The sequence below is a fragment of the Trachemys scripta genome, chromosome 14, assembly GCF_013100865.1.
Source record: "Trachemys scripta elegans isolate TJP31775 chromosome 14, CAS_Tse_1.0, whole genome shotgun sequence".
Lineage (NCBI taxonomy): Eukaryota > Metazoa > Chordata > Testudines > Emydidae > Trachemys > Trachemys scripta.
In genome coordinates, this window is record NC_048311.1 from 12,213,584 (window position 1) to 12,235,323 (window position 21,740).

The 21,740-nt window shown below is 48.4% G+C and overlaps 1 protein-coding gene across 3 annotated transcripts in view; it reads right to left on the reverse strand.

Annotated features, from left to right (window-relative positions):
* Nucleotides 1-1,257: 1,257 nt before the first annotated feature.
* The window catches only part of PIK3R6 (phosphoinositide-3-kinase regulatory subunit 6), a 68,870-nt gene continuing 48,387 nt past the window's right edge, over nucleotides 1,258-21,740 (reverse strand). For all 3 annotated transcript variants that reach the window (XM_034790384.1, XM_034790383.1, XM_034790385.1), the window contains 12 exons: nucleotides 20,938-21,085; nucleotides 20,042-20,128; nucleotides 18,492-18,948; nucleotides 17,200-17,299; nucleotides 14,900-15,022; nucleotides 14,004-14,114; nucleotides 12,478-12,568; nucleotides 11,987-12,057; nucleotides 10,456-10,546; nucleotides 9,634-9,704; nucleotides 7,491-7,603; nucleotides 1,258-4,426 (listed from right to left, as the gene is read on the reverse strand). In XM_034790384.1, coding sequence (XP_034646275.1) covers nucleotides 4,270-4,426; nucleotides 7,491-7,603; nucleotides 9,634-9,704; nucleotides 10,456-10,546; nucleotides 11,987-12,057; nucleotides 12,478-12,568; nucleotides 14,004-14,114; nucleotides 14,900-15,022; nucleotides 17,200-17,299; nucleotides 18,492-18,948; nucleotides 20,042-20,128; nucleotides 20,938-21,085 — 1,620 coding nt within the window. In that variant the 3' untranslated portion in view covers nucleotides 1,258-4,269. The remainder of the gene's footprint in view (nucleotides 4,427-7,490; nucleotides 7,604-9,633; nucleotides 9,705-10,455; nucleotides 10,547-11,986; nucleotides 12,058-12,477; nucleotides 12,569-14,003; nucleotides 14,115-14,899; nucleotides 15,023-17,199; nucleotides 17,300-18,491; nucleotides 18,949-20,041; nucleotides 20,129-20,937; nucleotides 21,086-21,740) is intronic.

Here is a 21,740-nt window from a genome sequence, read left to right on the forward strand (position 1 = left end):
GTGAGAGCAGCAGTGCTTAGCGCACACCCCTTGGCTTGGCATCTCCCATGTAGGCAAGAAGCCACCTTGCATGCTGGCTTTTGTGAACCCCTTTCTGAGGCACCTCCCTCTCCCCATTCATTGTACGGGGGAGGAGGTGCCAAACTCAGACTTCATGGATCCCAGTGAATTTCTGGGTACCTAAAAGGTAGGAGTGGCAAAGCTCAGCATCACCAGGTCCACATTTCTTTGTGGATCTAGCCCTAAGTGATTTAGAAGGGTGAGTCACACTGAAGGTCAATAGACTCTTAAGTCACTTTTGAAAATAGCACTTAAGCTTCTAAGTCACTTAGGCATTTTTGAAAGTGTTACCTGTTAATAGAGGCTGGATAAAAAAAGCTAACAGCCAAGTCTGCTCACTGTGACTCCTTGCCACTTCCCCAGACTTCTTCCTACCTTGGCTTGTCTCTAGGGCGGCCCTTTCCCCCAGCACCTTTCCAGGCTCTGTAGAATCCTTTCTAGCTCTGGTAACAAGCAAACGCTTTCCTCATGGTGATCCAGCACCTGTCCTTTTATCCAGGCTACTCCGCGGCTCCATCCCCGTGATCTCTCCATGACTCTCCTAGCCTATTAGCAGAGTTCTCTCTCAGGAGACGATCCCAAAGCCAAGTAGCCTCTTTCCTCCTTCTGCCCTGAAACTCTTCCTTTATGTTAATTAGCCACCCAGTTCCTCCCCATTGGGTCTCATCCTTAATTGAGTCTGATACACCCTGTAGTTGCCACCAGGTGCCATAACTGAGCGCTTCAGCTCCCCTTAACCCTTTCAGTGCCTGTGTGGGGTATGCACTCCATTATACCAACCCCAACCTCCTCCCTCTCTACTTTGGAGATTTAACAGAGATGCCCAGAAAGGGCTTTTCTTTCAGCTCAATTGTTGAGCCAGTTCTTTCTACCCCCGTGTTTCTCAAACTGGGGTCGCCGCTTGTGTAGGGAAAGCCCCTGGCGGGGCAGACTGGGCCGGGCCAGTTTGTTTATCTGCCCCGTCCTCAGCCCATGCCGCTTCCAGCAGCTCCCATTGGCCTGGAGCAGCAAACTGCAGCCAGTGGGAGCCGCGATCAGCCGGACCTGCGGATGGGGCAGGTAAACAAACCGGCCTGGCCTGCCAGGGGCTTTCCCTACACAAGCAGCAACCCCAGTTTAAGAAACACTGATCTACCCAGACCATCTCCCCCTGCACACACGTGCCCATGCACACACACATTAGCACCCATTTGGGTTTCTTTAATGTCATTTAATCAAACAGGTAAAAAGATTGCACTTTCCAGTATATATAATCCATTTCACCTATACAAATAATTTATAATCTATCTACATCATATACAACTATACATAGTTAATACCTATATACATCAGTACAAATTCAATGCTACCACACAAGTCTCTGGTTATGTCTAGAGTGCCAGGCGAGTTGAACTTATAGTTAAATCCCAAGGCAGGCAAACATGTGAGGAGCTGTTTGTCAGCCTCTCAAATTACTGCCCTACATAGCAGCTCATAGGAAGAGAAGTGCTGGCTTCATCCAGGCATTTCTTGACCTCCTTTGCCATCATTAGTCATGGGGTCTCTCTTGTATGTGTCTCCTGGGGCCAAATTCATCTCTTTTCCACATAAACTTTATGTTCTTGCTTGTCAATAATTTACAATAAGCCATGAGTAAACTGAGGTTGAAGACAATGCTGTTTATGCTGAAGAAATGAAAGCCCTGTTGCTGAATGCTTCTGCCTTTGTTTATCTTGTATCCCCTCGTTACGGCTCAGGAGCTGAGGTTAGCTGAACTTGGAACGAGATGGCTAAATCTTCTAGCATAACAAAAATATTTCCTTCAGTGGCTCTGGTGAGATCCGAATACAAGGAAGTGCAGTGCAGTAGGGGTGAAGGAAATTTCCTGAATTAAACTTTTGAATTATTTTTGTAACCCCACTGATTATGGAACAACAATAGGGCTTGGCTTTTTTTTCCCCTGGAGGAAAAAGTCCAATATGCAATTTTCATAAGTGGAATACCACACTTTGGGGAGTATAGCTCTTCGTGAAATCACAGTTCTCGAGTACTTGAGTCACTTGGCAGTACAGTAAATACACACCCAACCCATGAGTGTCTCATAATAAGTGAGGATGCCCCATGGTGTGTGTGAGATTCTCATAGGCACATTTACTTTTTTTGTAATTAAATGATTCTGGGGGGCTGCCAGGCTCTCCTGTTGCTAGGGCGCCTCTCACCTGCCATCAGTTCTAAAGGTGATTTGCCAGCAGACAGTTTATTTCAATAGAGCTTCCCAGGGAATTGTTTTTATGTTTATGTTTTATGCAATACGCTAAGCTGGGAGTTTGTAAAACTTTAGCTAGAAAGTAAACGATAAAAACGTTTGCAGTGAGGGGAGAGAGTAAGTTGTTGTTTGATCTTAAAAATCGCAGAGCAGGGCAGTGATGGGAGCTTCAGGAGGGTTGAGACAATCTATAAAGCCTACATGGGGGAAAATTTAACCCAAACTTCCCCAATGTCCACAGGGCCTAAATGTCCAAGAAATCCTAATGTCATCAAAATCTTTGGGCCTTAATCAAGGCAGTTCTGTGAAGGGTTATTTAGAGGGGCTCGATCTAAACATTGCAGCCCAACATTTCAAACTTGGATACCTAAAGTTTGGTTGGATACATTCTTATTCCACATGTAGGCACTAAATTAAGTATCCCGATTGTCAGAGGAACAGTTCCCATTGGCCAGACAAAAATCACATCCCAGCCTGGCCAGCAGTTCCATGGCAAGAGTGTGGAGTCACTTCTGGGGGTAGGGGGGATGTTGTTTTCCCTGCCATACTCCTGTAGGGATTCTTCTGGGGGGTGCAGCTTGAAGTCCCACCAGCAGCTCTTGTGGGAGTCTTGCTGGCTTACTCCTCAGCTGGGATGCACTGACTCAGCACTCCCCTACGGACATCTTCATCAGACAGCACCATCGCCTGTTCGGGCTGCTTTGGCTATGAGCAGAATCTCTTGGGGAGCATGTGCTGCACTTGAGACCTTATGGAACTGCAAATTAACCTGGCCCAATACGCACTACACTAAAACGCATTACCACCTGTAAACTGCTCTGGGCTCTCAGGCACTCCTCACCAGTCTATAGCCCGTGAACCAAACAGAAAGCACATGAAGGCCAAGAAACTAGAGAAGCCACTGATGGGTTCTTTGGGTAGCTGTTTCTTGCATCCTTGTTACAAAGCAACACTGGCAATGAGGTGTGGGAGCAGAGAACAATTTGGGGTTTGTGTAACCCCGTGTTTAGGAACAGACACTGATAGTCTCACGCAAGGAAGGTCTAATGATCACATCTATCAGGATTTAAGGGAAACCTTGTTAGCGCTGTTCTGGACATTCTGGATTAGATCCGACAAGTTAATGAATCTGCACGGGGTATCTGAAATGACTTCAGCTGGCAACGAGCAAGAATGAAGATAGGAACTTGTGCACCTGCTGCTGTGGGAGCTTTGTTTGATCCTAGCCAAAGTCACTAGCATGGAAGTCCATGGCAGTTTTTCCCACAGACCTCAGTGGGAGCTCGGCAGACCCTAGTGATGCACATGTTCTACCCAATTCCAATCAGCCCTGACAAGCTTTCTTCTTTGCTGAGTGAATGTTCGGAGGCAATTGCCTGTGTGTCCAAGGTGACTCAAATATATTGCTTTGGAACAGAGACCGTGGCTTCAGGTGTATCTGCGCAGCACCCAGCACAATGGGCCCTGATCCCTGATTAGGGGTTTCAGACACTACTGTAATATAAAATATTAAATAATAATTGCACCTTGTGCCACACCTAAAGCAAGCAGAAGCCAAACTCTGCCAGCTTGTCTCCAATCCTTCTCCCGAAGAAACCCCTCCTCCCCTCTCAAGGTATTTTACTGACACACAAAGAAGAATAACGGTCTGACTCCTGCTTATCTCCCTCCATGCTCAGTTCCACAGCCCAGCCCCACTCTCCAGCATTACAGGAACTCCTGCTGTTCCACCTTCTCCCAGGCTCTGCTTCTTGGCTCAGACCTAAGCCACGGCATTATAACAGTTTGCCTGATTTTTACTTTCTTCTTTGAGCCCTAACATCCCGTCCAGTTGTAGCTTTACAAGAGAAATGGTTGTGAAGTCACTGTAGGTGGCTTTTAGTGTGTTCTTCAGTCCTCATTCTATTGTGACCCAACCAGGGATTCTTACAAATGCCTCTCATGTCAATTTTTTCTTATCTTCTTCACTGGATGATGCCTGCAAATGTGTTGATGGGCAATAGCAAAGATTTGGGCATGTATTTGGCCAGTCCCACATCCTCCGGTTCATGCAGGCTGAATTTCATTGTCCTTGTCTTTTGCAAGCAATAGCTGGGTTCCAGGCAAGGAGAAACTTCCACACTGCAAGAGAAGAAAGAGACTTTTACTAAACATGCCGAATCATGGGCCAAATACTGACCTCAGTTACACCAGTGTATATCCAGAGTAACTCCATTGGCTTTGGCTGTTGCTTTGGGTTTACATCCATGTAACTAAGATTTATAATCTGTTTGTAATCTTGCACTGGCTTTTGCTAGAAAGATTATCTAATTCATATTATTATTGTTATTACATAGCGCTTTGGGCTAGCCTTAATTTGATTCAGGGGAATGCAAACTGTATGGACTACAAATGGGCCTGAATCAAAACTCCACCTTCAAACTCCCCAGAACTTTGAAGGTGTTTGAAATCCAAACCCAGGTCCAAATTTTGCATTTGACTCCAGTCAAAATCCTTTAATCCAATTCCCTTGAACTTTGGGAGTTCAAATTCCAGATCCAAATGTTGAGGCTTGAGCCTGTGTAATACATTAACACTTCACTTCTCCATCACTGAAAGGCAGCCACTGCTGATGCAGCATGTGGCAGCTTTTAATGGTGCCCACAATGCCCAGTGATTTTAGGACAGAAAACCAAGGAGAAAACTGTCTCCGTTTGAAACTGCTGGAGGAAATTTACTAACGCGGAATGTAATTACTCAGAGTGGACTTCTGCCACGATTCCAAAGCTAACACCCTGCTGTTTGCACAAAAAGTGCCATGGGACCTTTATGAAGACAAGAAGCAAGAACCTTGGTTTTACATTTCATCCAAAAGATTGCAGTCTCCCCCAACACAAGCTTTTATCCAGGGGGAAAAAGCACCATCTATGAATTGCATTTCTCACAGCAACCAGTTTGCTTCCTCTCTGACTTCTTGAAGGCCTCATTTGTGGTCTCTGTAAACGTTTCACACACTGCACCATTATCCGTGGTCACACAATGTGTCCCTTGGTGAGGTTTGTAAGAAACTGCTGTTAAGTCTTTTTTACCTGCTGGGCCCCAAATCTTTCAGGTTACACTGCTGCCAGAGGCTACTGGCTATAGGTGAACTAGGCAGCTGCGTATTTGCATCAGATTTCTAGGCAGCTGCGTAAGATGACATATTTGACCCAGCCGCCCCTCCATTATGACGGAGGGGCGGCTGGGCCAAATTTGAGTGGGGTTGTGACTGAGAATGCCAGGTCGCAATGCCACTCAATCAGTTTTGGCCCAGCCACCCCTCTGTCATGGAGAGGCAGCCAGACAAATCTATTGTCCTAGGCTTACAGGGAGGAGAGGGCGGCACACTGAAGTTTTGCCTAGGGCGGCAGATTGTCTTTGGTGGCCTCTGGCTGTTGCCATGGGAAATTCCTTCCTCCGGGCTTGGAGGGAAGCACATCCCACCCACAGGGCTGTTTACAGATCACCGGCCTGTCTCTTACATCCAACTGTTCCCTTGATGGGCAACCCAGAATCACAAACAGCTTTCTTGGAAGGCAGTTCCCTCAAAATCCTCTTCAACAGTGGAAAAGAAAGACAGATAGAAAGAAATAGAATAAGACTCGCTGTTGGCTATGTGTAACGAGGGAGAGAGAAAACAGGGGAGGAGAGGGCAAAAAAGGAGCGTAGCCAGAAACTAGGAAAATCAGAGATTTCAATAGCCTTTGCCCTAAATAAGAAATGGAGCTTCATTTTCAGGCCTTAAATTGTGAGCAAGCAAACTGGCCTGTTTGCATGCCAGCTGCTATCTATGCACTAATACTCATGCACCAATACCAGTTTGCACACCCGGCTATCAGAGCTGCATATGCAGCATTTATGTGCACAGTTATGTGAGCATGTGTAATGCTCTGGTCTAGTGTATATCACATCTCCTCCAAGTGGCTGATTTGTGACTGTACAGCCAACTTCTGTTACACAAAGGGCTTTTCCTTCCGCTCAATTGTTGAGCCAGTTTAAAAAAGGGACACATTTTCATACACAAAAAAGAATCTTCCTTTTCTTTGTCAAATAATTTTGACTGTTGACATTTTCCAACCAGCTCTACTCAAGTGGTAGCTTGCATTTTTGGGCTTAGAGTCCTGGGTTCAAACCCCTGCAGATGACTGTGGTGGCTGCATATGAATTGGTACATGATATGTTTTTGTTGGTAGTGCTACTTGGGGCAAAATTATGAAATTGTGGTTCTTAAAATACAAATCCAGCCTGCTCAAATTCTTGAAAGAACCTCATTTTTTGCTGCTATATTATCAAAGCTGCTCACACAGACTACTCCCTCCCACCTTCAGATTTCTACAGTGCCTTTTATCCTGAAGGTTCCCAAGTCACTCTACAAGCTGTAGAGAAGAATCATTTCCACCACCACAGAAATGCAGCCATGCTGGGGTAGAACTCAAGAAACTCTTTAACAGTAAATAACATTCTACGACAGTTTCAAGCAAGAAATGAAGATTCCTGTATTCATATCCAGTGTATCATGTGCAAACACGCACTTGGATAATGCTTTCTATCCATGAATCTCAAAGAAGAGCTCTGTGGAGCTTGAAAGCTTGTCTCTTTCACCAACAGAAGTTGGTCAATAAAAGATGTTAACTCACCCACCTTGTCTCTTACAAGCATTAATGAGTTAGGCTTAAGAACCTCCCTATGGGAACTAGGAGAGTATAATCCACACCTTACAAATGGGAAGGTGGGACTACTGAGATATTGTGGAAGTTTGTGACAGTGTTGGGAAATGAGCCAGATCTCCTAATCCCCAGTCATCTGCTTGAGCCACTCTCTTTTATCATTTACTATATGATAAAATAGTTTGCATTGACATAGTGTTTTCCAGGCAAAGATCTCAAACCACTTTACAAAGGAAGGTAAATATCACTGACTTCATTTTACTCTGGCGATAGCAGGCACAGGGAGGTCATGTGATTCACCCAGGTTCTCTCACCAAGTTAGAAGCAGAGTCAGGACTAGGACCTGTATCTCCTGATTTCCAGGCCTGGGCACTAGCCAACATCACCTCCTCTGTAGTCCTGACAACCCTTGTGAAAAGACATGTTGTGTCTCCGGGGAAGTCTAACTTTAAATCAATAGCTTGATGCTTGTTTAAAGCCTTACAGCAAAGTAGCCTTACCCGACCACGTTTGTGTAGGTCCTTCTGAAGTCCTTGTCCAGGCACAGGTTGAAGGTCCTTTGTTCCATGCTCTGGATTTTGATATTACGTGTTCTGATCTTGTTTGCTGCTGACTGGAACAACAGGGGGAAAAAAAGCCCTGCTGAATTTTTCACGTACCTTCTCAAGGCTGCACCAAGACAGATGGCGAATGTGTGTGCATGCGCACATCTATTTTTGAACCTTGGAACACAAGACACGACTGCTGGAATAAAGAGGGAACTGGCTCCTTCCTTTTATTTCCCCCTGGCACAAATTGGCCAATATTTTCAAAAGCAGCCAGTGATTTGGGTGCCTAACTTGTGGCTCCTTAAAGGACACCCACAGCCCCAGTTGATGTCAGTGAGAGATGCCGATGCTTAATAACTCTGAAAATCAGGCCCCTTTAAGGTGTCCCAAATTAGGCCTCCAAAATCACTGGCCAGAGTCCACAGTAACCGGGGAGGCCTGGTGCTCAAGCAGCCTTACAAGGGATTGCTAGTGTTAGAGTCTTGGGGTGAGATGTCCCACCCCCCGCTCTAGATCCTTTATGCCAGCGTGGGAAGGTTTCCTCTGACACAGGCACTGCAAAGCTGCTTTCTGAGGACCCCTTTGCGAGCCCTGGTGTAGCCTGGGGTCATGCTGGAGGTGGGGCAGGAAGGGTGAGTCAGGGGCAGGGCTACAGTGCTCAGTGCTACAGCGATTCTAGGCAGCACAGCGGAGATGGGGGAGGCTGTCATAACCTTGACAGGCCCCTAGGGCTGTATAAGGTACACTGGATTCCCCAGAGCAGCCCAGGTTTGGGAGGGCACAAAGGTGGCTTATAGCTCCCCTCCCCTTGGGCTGTGAGTCACTGAATCTCACCCAGGATGCCTGAAATATGTGGGAATAGGTGATAAAGAAACAGGCCCTTGGTCCATTTGGTTCTAAAGGATATGTCTACACTGCAATTGGAGGTGTGATTGCCACTCACACAGGCACACCCAAACTAGCTTTAAGCTAGCTAAAAGTAGCAGTGAAGATCTTGTGGCACTGGCTGTACAAGCTCCTAGCTCACAACAGGGTCTGTGCTGCTGCATCTGCACTGCTAGATTAGAGCTAGCAGCGGGGAGCCCACACAAGCTGCCCTCATACCTTCAGTTATACCAAGCCCTCTTTGCACCATTCTGGCGGGGCAAAGGGGCCTGTAAAAAAGGATCAAACCCTATATCTAGTGGATGTTTGTCCTCTGGATCATAATATCTACTACACACCAAGGCACACTGCTCCAGTGGCAGAGTCTTGCAGAGGAAAAATGCTAATGCACGGGCAGTACTGAGGGACAGTGACAGAGCTGCTTGGGTTTCCAGCAAAAAGCTGAAATTTGACAGGGCAGAAAACAAACTGAAACCACTTTCTGAGCAACTCTGTGCAGTATCTCCTCCTCCTTTTGCAGAGCAATGGGGGATTTCCTTCTCCAGTCTTTGCTATAGCAATAAGTAAAATCTCTAATAATCAAGCTTCTAATTACGTTTCTTCACCTACATCATTCATTCATTCCAAAGGATCCTGAGCAATGGGCCAGATCCTGCAAACCCAGCTGCGCGCACTATTTCCTACCCTGAGTAGCTTCCTGGCCAATAATAGGCTGTTCATAGTAGTAAGCAGTAGCCTCAGTAGCATCTGTGGGGTCAGGCACTCTAAGTCCTGCCCTGCATCCCAGGTGGACCCATCACTGAGAGCACTGGGAGTCTGGGGTGCTGTCTTCCTTTTTTAACACCCTTATTCTGCCACGTGGACAGGACCCTTACACCACGTCTGTGTAGCCAGGTTGGCTGGTCCTCCTTCCTCTGCAGCCGTCTGGGATTTTCTGGGAGACCTCTCATTTAAGCACTGTCCTGGCCCAACATTGCTCAGCTTGTGATTCTGAATCACCACCTCCAAGGGACAGGGGTGCTGGGGTTCTCCCCACTTTTTACCAGCCATAAGGGTGAGCGATGGGTGGGAAGGGGCAGAGAGGAGTGAGTGGGAGGCAGGGTCTCAGGGGAAGGGGCAGTGTGAGGGGCAGGGCCATGGTTCAGGTGCCTGTGCCCCCCCCCTTTTAGGATGCTTCCACCACTCCTGCCAGGGGGTCACAGCTACTTACAGAAAATGATTTTCCCGACAGGTTGGAGGTTTTGACGACTTCAGCAATATTTACATTCAAGCACGCCAGATCTGCAACAAAATCGGGGCATTAGACTGAGAATAAAGCACAGGTCAGCCCAGCTTGCCTTGTCTTGGCTGGGTGAGGTCTTCTGGAATCCTCCACTGCTAACCCTTCTTGGTGTGCTTCCCATCACCCCCAAAGGTACTATGTTAGAATGAGAGTCTGTCTGCCTGGGGCGCCTGGGTACAGCTCCTAGCATCAGCCTGCAGGGGCCCCGGAGAGCAACACAAGTTACTCCTGTCTTATCCCCTTGCACTAGATAAGGCTGAGAGCGCTGCCTTTGTAGTGACTCCATCCTCTGCCACCCCAAGGGAGTATCTCCACTGGGGCTCATGGGGAGGACGCAAAGCAGGAGCTATGACAGCTGAAAGTCTATCCCCCAAAGACATCTCTTTCTTTCTTCCTCCCTTCCTCCTCGGTCAGGCAAATGCAGAAGAGGTGGGATATAATGGCACAAAGAAGCATAACTGAGTCCAATGCTGCATCCTCAGTTACTGGGAGCTCCCTAAAAGTGGGGCATGAGACTCAACAGCCAGATACTTGACCATGAGCTGTAGTGATCATGTCTGCAGCACATGGGTACGCATGCAGCACGGACTCAGCTCCCCCAGCCCAGCCAAAGCATGCGCTGAGCATTCTGGGATGGATTCTCTGGGGGCCAGCCTCTTCTTTGGCTTTTCCAAGGTCCTGCTCAGGAGTCCCCAAAACACTGAAGAGTTGGCAGCTCAGCAAACAGTGCCCCACCAGGAAAATCCTCACCTTCTGTTTCACTGGAGGGAATGGCTTTCATCACCAGGCCGGTAGATCGCAACGAGACTTCTACCTCCTTCTTCCGATTACTCAGCAAAACCTGCACAAAAGGCACATTTCACTCAGTTACAAGTTAGGGATTAACATGTTAGGCCTGAATGAAACCAACTGGGTGCCTGATCCAGAGCTAAATTTGTTTTTTCATTTGATTTCTCTCTCCCCTCCCCCTCCTCTCTGCATCTACAGTCACATTTTTCCTCTGTCTGTTTTTCACTTTGCTCCACTTTCTGCTCCACTTTTCACCCCACTGGATTTCCTCCCTCTGCAGCTTTTCTCACGGCCTCTCCTAAGCAAACCTGAAAGCATTCATGTTCCAGTTGAGCTTTCAAACCCGCAATATTTGGGTGGGTTCGAAACGAGGCAAGACACGGTCACCCAGCCCCTGGTTAAACCCAAAAAGACACCTTGCCAGTCCCTCTTAATGACAGAAAAAGCATAAGATTAGGAGTGGGGAAAACCCATCTAAATTTGAGAGGAAAAAAGGTGGGAAAATTATAAATATAAAGGGCCATGTTTCAAAAAAACAGATTCTAAGCTGCTCAGGCAGAACAGGGAATCATAGAATGGTAGGACACGAAGGGACCTCGAAAGTTCTTCTAGTCCAGTCCCCTGCACTCAAGGCAGGACTAACTATTATCTAGAACAGCCCTGACAGGTGTCTGTCTATCCTGCTTTTAAAAATCTCCAGTAACAGAGATTCCACAACCTCTCTGGGCAATTTATTCCAGCGCTTGCACATGTGTCTGCGTATTTAGCACCAGATTCTGCCTCTCTAATTCAGACTCAATAATGTCGTACTCCGTGAGTAGCATCACTGATTTCAGTGAGACTGGCCGCTGAGTAAAGCACTACGCAGTCTAAATAAGGGTGGCAGAACTGGGCCTGTAGGCTTTGTCTAGACAAGGAAAAAGATGTGTGTTCTGAAAAAAGTGTCAGCTAACATGATTTTAAACACTGCTTAGTGGCTAGTGTTGGGGGATGAACACCTTTACAAACACATTAGCTGGACACTGGCAATGCTCAGAGACTCAAAACAAAGGGAAACGATTACTACGATAGATGATCGAAGTGTTCATTGAAAAGTACCCCTCCTCTGTAGATGTGCAATAGGAGGAAAAAAGAGGGCCCATTAGAAGTCATAATCCCATAGGCTAGACTCTACAGTTAACCAGTAAGGGGTCTTGTGCGTCCTAATCAATATTTCCAGGACAGGGGGGATCGGATTTCCCAGGAACAGCTGGCTCATTATTACAAAGGCTGATCCCGAAGCCGGCATCTCTTTTCAGGTACGATGATGTCCTGGCACATTCAGCCCTCAAGCAATGTATGTGCTGAAAGGAGCATCTCACGGGCAAAAGCAAAGGCAGTTTTCCCTTGTCGCTGCGATCGGCCCCGGAGCCCCTGCATGCAGAGAGCTCCCAGATCCGCCAAAAGGAGTCCTGCGAGCAGTGAGGCCATGGGACAAAGAGTCGCATCTTACCTTGCTATACGTTACTGCGAGATCTGCCCCATGGACTTCCAGCGTTGTTTTCTTCTTTGTCTGCATATGGTCTGGAAGAGGGAAATCAATGGGAAGTGAGGGCCCGAATGGCAACATTGCTCATTTAGCGTATACATCCAGCTGCAATGCAAAGACACCCATTGACTCCAATGGGAGCAGGATTGGGCTATATTGCTGTAGGTTAGTTCTAACGGCAGAATTAGGAGGTAGGAGGTTTCCTTTCCTGTTCTTTTACCAAGTGTCCCCCACCTACCACCAATACTTGGAGGCAGAACGTCTTGCAAATGTTTTTTTCCAATTTCTCCCCCCCACCCCACACACACTCTTGGAGCCTTGTGGCTTCCGTTACTGTGTGTGGAAGGATGCAGGGGTGATGGCGGTGAGTGTGATTACATAAGGGGAAAGCTTACTAAAGCAGGGATGAAGGGGAATTCCTGGTGGCGGAGGAGATCCTGAAACCCACTACACACCTTTGGGAGTTTTGCAATCTTGCACCTTGGCACTCAACTCGGTGAGGAATACGTCCTCTGCTGGCTCCTGAGCCTCGTTGCTGAAGAAAATCTGAAAATGGAAAAAACCTTCTCTGGGAGCAGCTCCTGATTGCTCCCCACAGAGTGACCCTCTGTGACATCACAGTCATCTCTGCAGCAACCAGTTGTGATATCACAAAGAGGCTGTGACTTCATATGTGAAAAAAGCAACCAGAGGCAAGGTACACACCAGGAATAACAAAGTGATTTCATGCACATCTCCTTCGTTACAGGGGAAAGCTAAGCTCTGGAAGAAAGGACGGCCCTGCAGAGTCTGGGAAAACCTCCCTAGAGTTGCTTGATTCCATTTGTTATCAAAGAACCTAAACACAGTATCAGGGAGCTCAAGAACTTCCAGAAAGAGAACACGGAATTGGCCAGTAATGTAAACAAGGGGGATTTCCCCTGGGGCACTGTACACCTCACCACCGGGTATCATCTTGACTGAAGTGTGGACTCCCACACAAGACCCCCAGTCCCTGTACCAGTATGCTGATTAGCTCTGAGGCATGTAAATTCCTGTTTGTGACACCTGAGTGCTGACAGAAATGCCCAGAGAGTCATCTGGCCATGAGTCTGCAACATGGAGGAGAACAACTGGGGAATAAAAATAATTTAAAAATAACAAGATCACCGGCTATATGACATGAGGATCAAGTGAGGTGGGGGCTGGAACAATGCCAGAGTGATAGGAAGGAGATAAAGTCCTGTGAGGCACTGACAAGATGAGTTACTGGCTCCCCTCTGGGGCTGACCCACAGAAAATAGCAAGACACCTGGTTCTGTTCCCAGCTGATGGATCTAGTCCTTGAGGTAAAGTGGTAAAGGCAGCTCAAGTGTTTGGAGCTAGAGGCCCTGGATTCAGTTCCTGCTAATGATGATCTAACCAGGTGGTCTCATTAAAGTCCTCTGCTAATTGTTTTGGTCTCATGTCGAATGTCAGGTCTGACATTGATTCTGTTTCAGAGAAGACAGCAGGAAATAAATGAAACGTTTCAGGAAATCCAAAGACCCTGCAGCAATCAGGTAGAGTCTGGCAAAACCTCCCATGAGTCACCTGATTCCATATTTCATCACTGAATCTAAACTAAGGGAACTCAAGCACCTCGCGAGCAAACTTGGGTCCAGTTAAACAGGAACCTGGAACCGATTTATGGTTCAGTATCAAAAATCACATGAAATTAGCTCTTCTGCATGGCACTTAGGTGACCCAGATGGAGCCCAATGGCTCCAACTCAGCTTCCCTATGAGATTTGGAGGATCATTAGAACCAGGCTCTCAGAGGGAACATTGGGGGCTGGAGACCATGTAGATTAAAGCTGATATTTGCATGAAGCCCAGGAAAACCTGGGAGCTTTGCACAGGTTGGCCAGCAAGCCCTCCTCCACATTGGGGATGTGAACTAGGGTGTGGTTTGGGGCTGCGGCTGGTGTGTTATGTAAAAGGGTGACAGACAAGGCACTGACCTTAACAGCATAGACCTGGAAATAGACTGGCTGGATGCCCAGGCGCACGTAGTAAGCGATCACATCAATAATGAATGGGTCGGACATGGGGTGCGTGCTCAGGGAGGAGGGCTGTGTGGAAAGCACAGTTTGCATCATCTGCAGTCACTTCTCTGAAATCACTCAGATCCTTACTCCCTCTTGGTCAGTTACCACAATGAGGCACCCTCCCCCCCGTCACACACACACACACTGAGAGCGCTCTATTTCTGCATGAAGATCAGTCAGATCAAGACCACGGGGGAGGAAAGTCTCCTCCCTTCGCCATCCCACCCAACTGCCCCTGTTTAAAGGGGATCTGACAACGTTTTGAAAAAGCCAGGCAATGAGAGCCGCAAATCCCCTACACAGACAGCCTTTTCAGCAAACGCCTCGTTTTGCTATTTCGCTTCTCCCTCCCCAGTTACTAAGTTTGACCAAAGAAAATCTGCTGCAGTGAAGTGCCCCAGCATGGATACTGCTCTTCATCCTTCCATCCTATCGGCTTCAGAGCATAGAGTCTACCCACTGGGTGGGGGCAACGTGAGCCCATTTCCACCCCCTCCCCACCACCATTCACCCATCCCGCACGACTGCTCTTGGAATATTCTTAGAGGAATAAAAATGATTAAAAACCTGAATAAATCCTTAAATATTGCGAAATCACAGCCCTGCAGACCCACACAAGCACAACCGTGCACCTCAAAATGTTTGGCGCTGCCGCTCTGTATTTTCCACATGACTGGGAAAGTACAGAACTCAGCGAGAAACACAAGGTGGGGGCTTTTAGCCTCTGAGAAGTTCACTCAGAGGCCCCACTGTGGTTTCTGAAGCACCCGGCACGAGCAGGGCACAAAAGGAAGGGTTCCCCCACGTACCATGGTGGCCAGCTTGGGGATCATGTGACACAGTGTGTTGATGTTGCTCTCATACCAAGGGTCAGCTTTGCCCAGATACACAGCCAACTCACAGAGCTCCATCTGGCCAGGCGTGGTATGATCCTGGAGGAGGAGAAACACACAGCACAGGACAGTCAGCTCCTTGCACCTGCTTGTTATGCACGGAATAATATCCCTCAAGGAAAGAGTTTAAAGACGCCAGAAGCTAAGCAAACGACTGCTTTTACTGGGATGCAATGTTGCTATTATAGGGGAGGAGGGATAGCTCAGTGGTTTGAGCATTGGCCTGCTAAACCCAGGGTTATAAGTTCAATCCTTGAGGGGGCCATTTAAGGATCGGGGGCAAAAAAAAATTGGTCCTGCTAGTAAAGGCAGGGGACTAGACTTGATGACCTTTCAAGGTCCCTTCCAGTTCTATGAGATAGGTATATCTCCATATATTAACCAAACCGTCTCCCTCTGTGGGTATGTCTACTCTATAATCTGAGGTGTGACTGCACAATGCAGTGGCTTCAGCAATGCTAGTACATACCCAGTGTCCTCTGCATGTTTGTAGAGCCTGCGTGGAAGCCCATGCCACTACATCTAAACTGCTATTTTTAGCTGTACCAGAGCGGGTAATGCAAGTGCAGGTACATGTGGTTCACACCTGGCAGAGGGTATGTCTACACACTGCAATTGGAAAGTGTGCTTGCAGCACGTGTAGACATTCCCAAGCAAGCTCTGATCTGGCTGGATCAAAGCTAGCTCAAGTCTAGCTAGATCAAAGCTAGATCAGGTAACAATAGCAGTGAAGCCGTGCCAACAAGGACAGCTTGTTGGGCTAACCCCGCATACACAGGACCCTGAGTACATATCCGAGTGGCTGCTGCCCGTACTGCCGCAACTTTGCTGTTATTGTTACCCGAGCTAGCTTTGAACTAGCTAGATCAAAGCCAGCTCCGGGTACATCTACACATGCTGCAGTCACACCTTTCAAACACAGTGTAGACAGACCCTCAGTAACCTCCTGATCTTACCCCCTCTCCACTGTGCACTCTCACTGGTCAGTTTATGACCCTCATGGAGTTGTGTCAAATTTTGATGGTCAGCTTTTGGGGGCAGGGTCTGTGTCTTTGCTTGCTGGTGTGAAGCAGCTAGAACATTTTCTGCAGCTCTGGGTACTCCGGAATAAAGACCGTTAATGAATTAAGTTAACTAATAATTCGTGCACATGCTGTCAGGATATACTGCCATTTCTGGGGCAAATTTAGACTGTCATGAGCTGTAAATGTTCATTGGTTTCCAGGCTTGTGCTGATCCAAACGGTATCCTCCCTGTTTCCGGCTGTCCCAACTTCTAACCTCATTTAGACCTTGATCCTGCCATGAGCTCCGTGCCAAAAGACCCTCAAGTCTCCATGAGACCACACTGATGTCAATGGAGACTGTGGGGACACAGGGATCCGGTGCGTGGAGCTTGTTGCAGGATCCGGCCTTCAGTAAATCATGCTGTTCACTTCTACCAATTTTCATCCAAAGAACTCAAAGCACTTCACAAACATGGAGATCGTTAGACTGACAGGTCTTTGGATACAGACCGCCTTTGTGTTCTGTACTTGTACAGTATCTAGTGCAATGAGGTCCTGCTCCATGACTGAAGCTCCTAGGTGCCACAAATAATAGTATCACCATTTTACAGATGGGGAAACTGAGGCACAGTGAAAGGAAGTGATTTGCCCACGGCCACACAACATGTCAGTGGCAGAGCAAGAATCAGGTCTCATGTCTCTGATACCACATATTTCCCTAGTACAGGCACAGACTTTCAGAAGGAAATAGACTCATTTTCACTGCCGTAGTGTTTGCTTGGAAGCAGGGATCAGCCAAAACGAAAAACTGTGTTTCTCTGCAAAGGCCCTATGCATGATCCTAAGCTCCTTCTACAGTCCCAGCGTAGCTGGATACAACCATTAAAATGACCAGTAACAAAATAGGTCATGTTGAGATCTTAAATATCATCAGTAGGTTTCAGAGTCAACACCCCATTTGGACAAATTGAACCATTCATACCTTGCTCAGAGCTATGGTTTCAGGTTGTCTGCAGACTCAGCCAGACAGCCCTGCATTGGGTCCCATTTGGCAGATTTTTTTCAGAGCCATAGGGGCTAGACACAAAATCTGAAATCCTATAGAAACCTGGTGGGCCCCCAGAGAAACATTCCAACCAGCTCAATCCAAGCCCTGGCAGCCCCTCTGCGAGCAGAGAGAGGGTACGGTCCCCCCTATGTGATCGCTCACCTGAGTGGACCAGGTGTTTGGCTGTCCCTCCATAACAGGGACATAATAAAACTGCAGGTTCAGCCTTGGCGTCAGGAAAACACGTCTGGTTTCTCGTTTCCTTGAAATACAAAAAATACATTTGTTTTTAAAGTTACAATGTTTGCTATAAGCCAACCACAGCTGACTGCTTCAGGGGAATGGGAGCCCACAGCTGCATCCTGGTAGGGCCCTGAAGTTCAACAGCATTGCTCCCTCAGCATGGGGACAATTTCCACTACTAATCCCCTCAGGACTCTGTGCTCTTCACACTCCTTTCCTATCTTGTCTGGGCTCCATTATCATAGCGTCTGAGCAGGTCACAATCTCTATTTACCCTTACAGCAGCCCTGTGAGGCAGGGCAGTGCAGTCATCAACATACAGACCTGGAAGTGGGGTACCTTAGGATGTCCCTGGGGGGGAGAATGGGAACAGGGTCGTGAGTCCCAAGCAAGTGCCCTAACCAGGGTACTATCTTTCCTCCCCCTCTTCCCACCAGCTCTGCTCTTTAGGCTCACTGATGGCTGGCATGTCGGGCCTTAGCACACATTAATGTAAATCCATGCTCACCGTGTGGCGCTGTGGCCTTCTCTAGTGTGTGTGTTTCCGGGGGGGGGAGGGGGAGGAGTCACAGAGAGGTCTGTGAGCTGGAAAATGTTTGGTTTGTCCCCGGTGGAAAATTTCAACTTTTCATCAAAAAAATAAAAACGCCAGGAGTGAAAACTTTTCAGTTGTTGCTGCCTCAAAAACCCAATTTTCCATCGAAAAAAGTTTTCACATGGAAATTTACGTTTCCCATTTACGTTTTTGCTGTAGTCTTTGAACTAACAGTGCTGGGCCTGTCACCTCAGGCAGCTGTGGAGCCTGCTTTTAATGCCAGAGGTTCGATCCTGGTTCCTAGGGGCGTGTCGTATGTTAACGCTAGAATCCCACCACATCCCTTCCTGCTGCTCCCAGATCATCCTTCCCCTTCCAGGCTGTGGCCCACCACAGACCTGGTGCCTCTGAGGCCTGAGCCTTTGGTGTTACCTAACAGGAGAGGCGAGTCCCATGAAGCTCTCATACTAGCCCACCCCCCACCCCTTCCATTCTGGGCTCCCTCTTTCCCTTCCTCTGTTAACCCCACAGCATGACAGGTGGTGGCGTGAGGTGGGAGCAGCCAGTACCTATCCTGCCCCTGTTGCAAAGCCTGTCCCGGACAATCCTCCCCATTATTAGCCATCACTGCACCCTGCATAGAAACGCCTCCCCTCATAGGAGGCTGTAGCCTTACCTCAGTGAGTAATAGGCTTGGGCCAGTCGCCCCAAGACCCTGTCATCCCCCAGAACCACAATCCGGGCAGTGTACAGTCTGTGGAAGTGAGGCATGGGCACCATGTTGCTGTCAGACTTCCTGTGCAGCTTCCCACATTGCTTTGCCCCTGGGCCATTGCAGCTGTTCTGCAGCAAGGCCATGCTCTCCAAAAGGCATGCCTTTTTCTTAATGCCGCCCTTCCTCTGGAGCCTGGCATGCTCAACGTCAGTGCTGCTGGGCGGCAGCAACTCCTCGCCTGCCGCAGGCAGGTCCCGTTCAATGCCGCTGTCGGTGGAGAGCACGGAGAAGCGGGTCTGCTCGCAGCAGTCACAGTCAGACACAATGTCCTGGATCTCAAAGTTGTCCAGTTCCTGGCTCAGGCAGTCCTGCTCGCAAGTCTGCGACAGCGGGCGAACGAAGAACACCAGCTCCTTCCCTGCGCGGGGGAGGAAAGCCCTTAAGTGATGAAGGACAGGTGCGCAGGCGGGAGTCATCCCCGGGCCGAGGCCAGTGGGAGCCCCAGTGGCATCCTCGATCCAAAGCCCAGTGATGTCTGCGGAGTCTTTCCATTCGCTACAGTGGGCTTTGGGCCAGGTCAAATGATCTGAACATTGGCCCCTCTGTCTGCTGAAATTCCACTATAACAACCACTAACCCCATTGCCTCCCTGCTTTTCACATCTGGAGCATGTGCTTTCATTGGTCATGGAAGAGAGGCCAAAAGAAACAGGGGGAGCCCCATACAGCACAGACAGGCACTGGGCAAGTGGGGTTCACACCAGCTACCCCTACCCAGGCATGACAATGCACCTCAGTCCTGATCTGTAGCTATCCCTTCTACTCTAGCCCTGGGCCCTCAGACACCTCTCCCAATAAAGCTGTCTGGCCCTGCAGATCCTCACTGCTATCCCCCTTGTGGGCCTTTCCCGAACAGAATCTGCCAGTAAAATCAACGATCCAATAGTCTCTCACCAAATCCTCAAGAAGGAAAGAGAGCAAGGCCACCCCAAACCCAGCACAGGACTCTGCCTCAGTTACCCCACTCCTGTGCAAGCCAGCCCAAATCCAGTGTGTCAGTGACTCTCCATCCGTGTCAATATTTCAGTCCCTGTCCCCAGGGATACCTTTACTGTTCACACACACAGTTCAGCACCAATCAAAACAGGTAAATCTGGCTCATCCTACTACCTACCCAGCCCGTATCTCCAGCCAGGTCTTCCACCTAGACCCCGTTTCTGTATCCTACCTGACCCAGGCTCTTCTGTAGGAGCCTCTCTACTCCTGGCAGCCCTCACCTTAAGTGAGCTGCTTGTTGGCCTCCTCTGCTCAGCCCAGCTCTCTTAAAAGCCCACCCCACCCTGTGACAGGAAAGCTTAGTGCATTAACCCAACACACTGTGCTGCCAATCCCCTGCTTTGGAACCAGGAGAAATAAAACTTGCCTCCCAACCACCTGACCCAATTTACAACCCGTTAATTTGGCAAATTAGACACCATCAGGGTTTCATTTCAGTCACTGAAGGGCACTCACAAAGCTGGTCTTCGTCAGTCCACAAGTGGAAGCTGATATTCGGGTTGGGCAGTGGGGTGCCGTGGAGTTCTCCTGGTGAACTGCCTCCTGCAGGAAGGGGAAGCACCCGGTTAACAGGGATCCTTATCTGCACTTAGCACAGCCCAGCCAGCAATTTGGTAGATGAAAAGAAACTGCCCATTAAACATGAGGGAGCAGCCAATTTTCCCACACACCTGCACTGGAAAAACCCTCCAATGATTTGCTGTAGGTCGAGTTATTCTAAAGCTCAACCCGTCTAGGGGCCCAACTCATAAATGGGAAAAACTGCTTAACCCTCTCACCAATTCCATAAAGCTTTAGACAGGCTCAAAACAGCAGAGTGTCTCATGGCATCGGGGGCTTAAATAAGACTTTCTTTTAAAAAATATTACTCATCGATGCATTGGAAATGCAGCACTGTGAGTGCACAGCAATTAATCAACTGTCATTCAAATATATGCCCATGCAGTTCATCAGAGACCCATGTACATCTTGGAACGATTCAGGTATGGCCTAATGGTATTAACGTGCCTTCTACGAGTATATCTTATTCCCTGTCGCATACCGGGATAAGCTATACTAGTGTAAACGCCTTTATACCCGTAGAACTGCATCCACACTAGAAGGGCTGTAGGCTTTAACTCTACCGACATAGTTAGAGCAGTGCCACTTGAGTGTGTACGCAAGGCCTTAGCGTCCCAGTCGCTCTGGAAATGGTGAACCTGCACTGCTAGGATTCAGGAAAGTTTAGTCCACTGCAGACACTGCTCAGATTGCCCTGAACTCGGTAGCCACAGCTGTTCCTGGGACTTGTGCCCTCACTGGACTTCCCAGCCCCTGGATTCCTATGCTTTTGGAGTAGACAGCATATTTACCTCCTGCTGAGGAGTTCAGCACCATGCTGTAGATTTTCTCCAGCCTCTCAGCGTGCCGGCCACGGTCTGCATTCGTCTCATTTCCTGTACACTCGACGGCTGCCACCACTTGCCGGAAACAGTGCTCTAGCTCATCTGTGGGCTTATTCTGTCACAGAGAGGTGCTATTAATAACCCGAGGATGTGAATATGAGACATGTGGAAGGGGGAGACTAAAAAACATCCACTACGTTTTGCTGGACTGAAGCCCAACCCCATCATTTCACAGCTGCTGAAATAAAAGAGACCATTAAATAGCATTAAACTCTCAGGGTGCATCTACACTGCAAAAACAGACCTATGGCAGCAAATCTTAGAGCCCGGCTCAACTGACTCGGGCTCACACTACGTGGCTAAAAATAGTAGTGTAGACAGGACCCTCCCCCCTTGCAGTGTCCCACAGCTTGGACTCCAGTCTGAGCCTGTCTAAATAGCAATTTTTCAGTCTCAAAGCGAGAGCCCTGCAAGCCTGAGTCAACTGACCCAGGCCAGCTGTGGGTTTTTATCTCCATGTAGACGTACTCTTTGACACACTGTAGCCCTAACACTGGGGCCAGTTCTGGCAGGCTGCACAGCCCAATGCAGCAGGGGTGCCAAGTTGGGAGGAAGATAGACTAAGTGTTCAGTCCTACTCTAAGCCAGCTATGCGCTCCATCGGCTGCAAGGCAGAGGCAGCTGCTGAAATTCATGCTGAAGGCCTTATTGAGGGCAAGATACTCAGCAGCAGAGGAAACGGACTCTTGGGACATGAAGGGAAGAGGGTT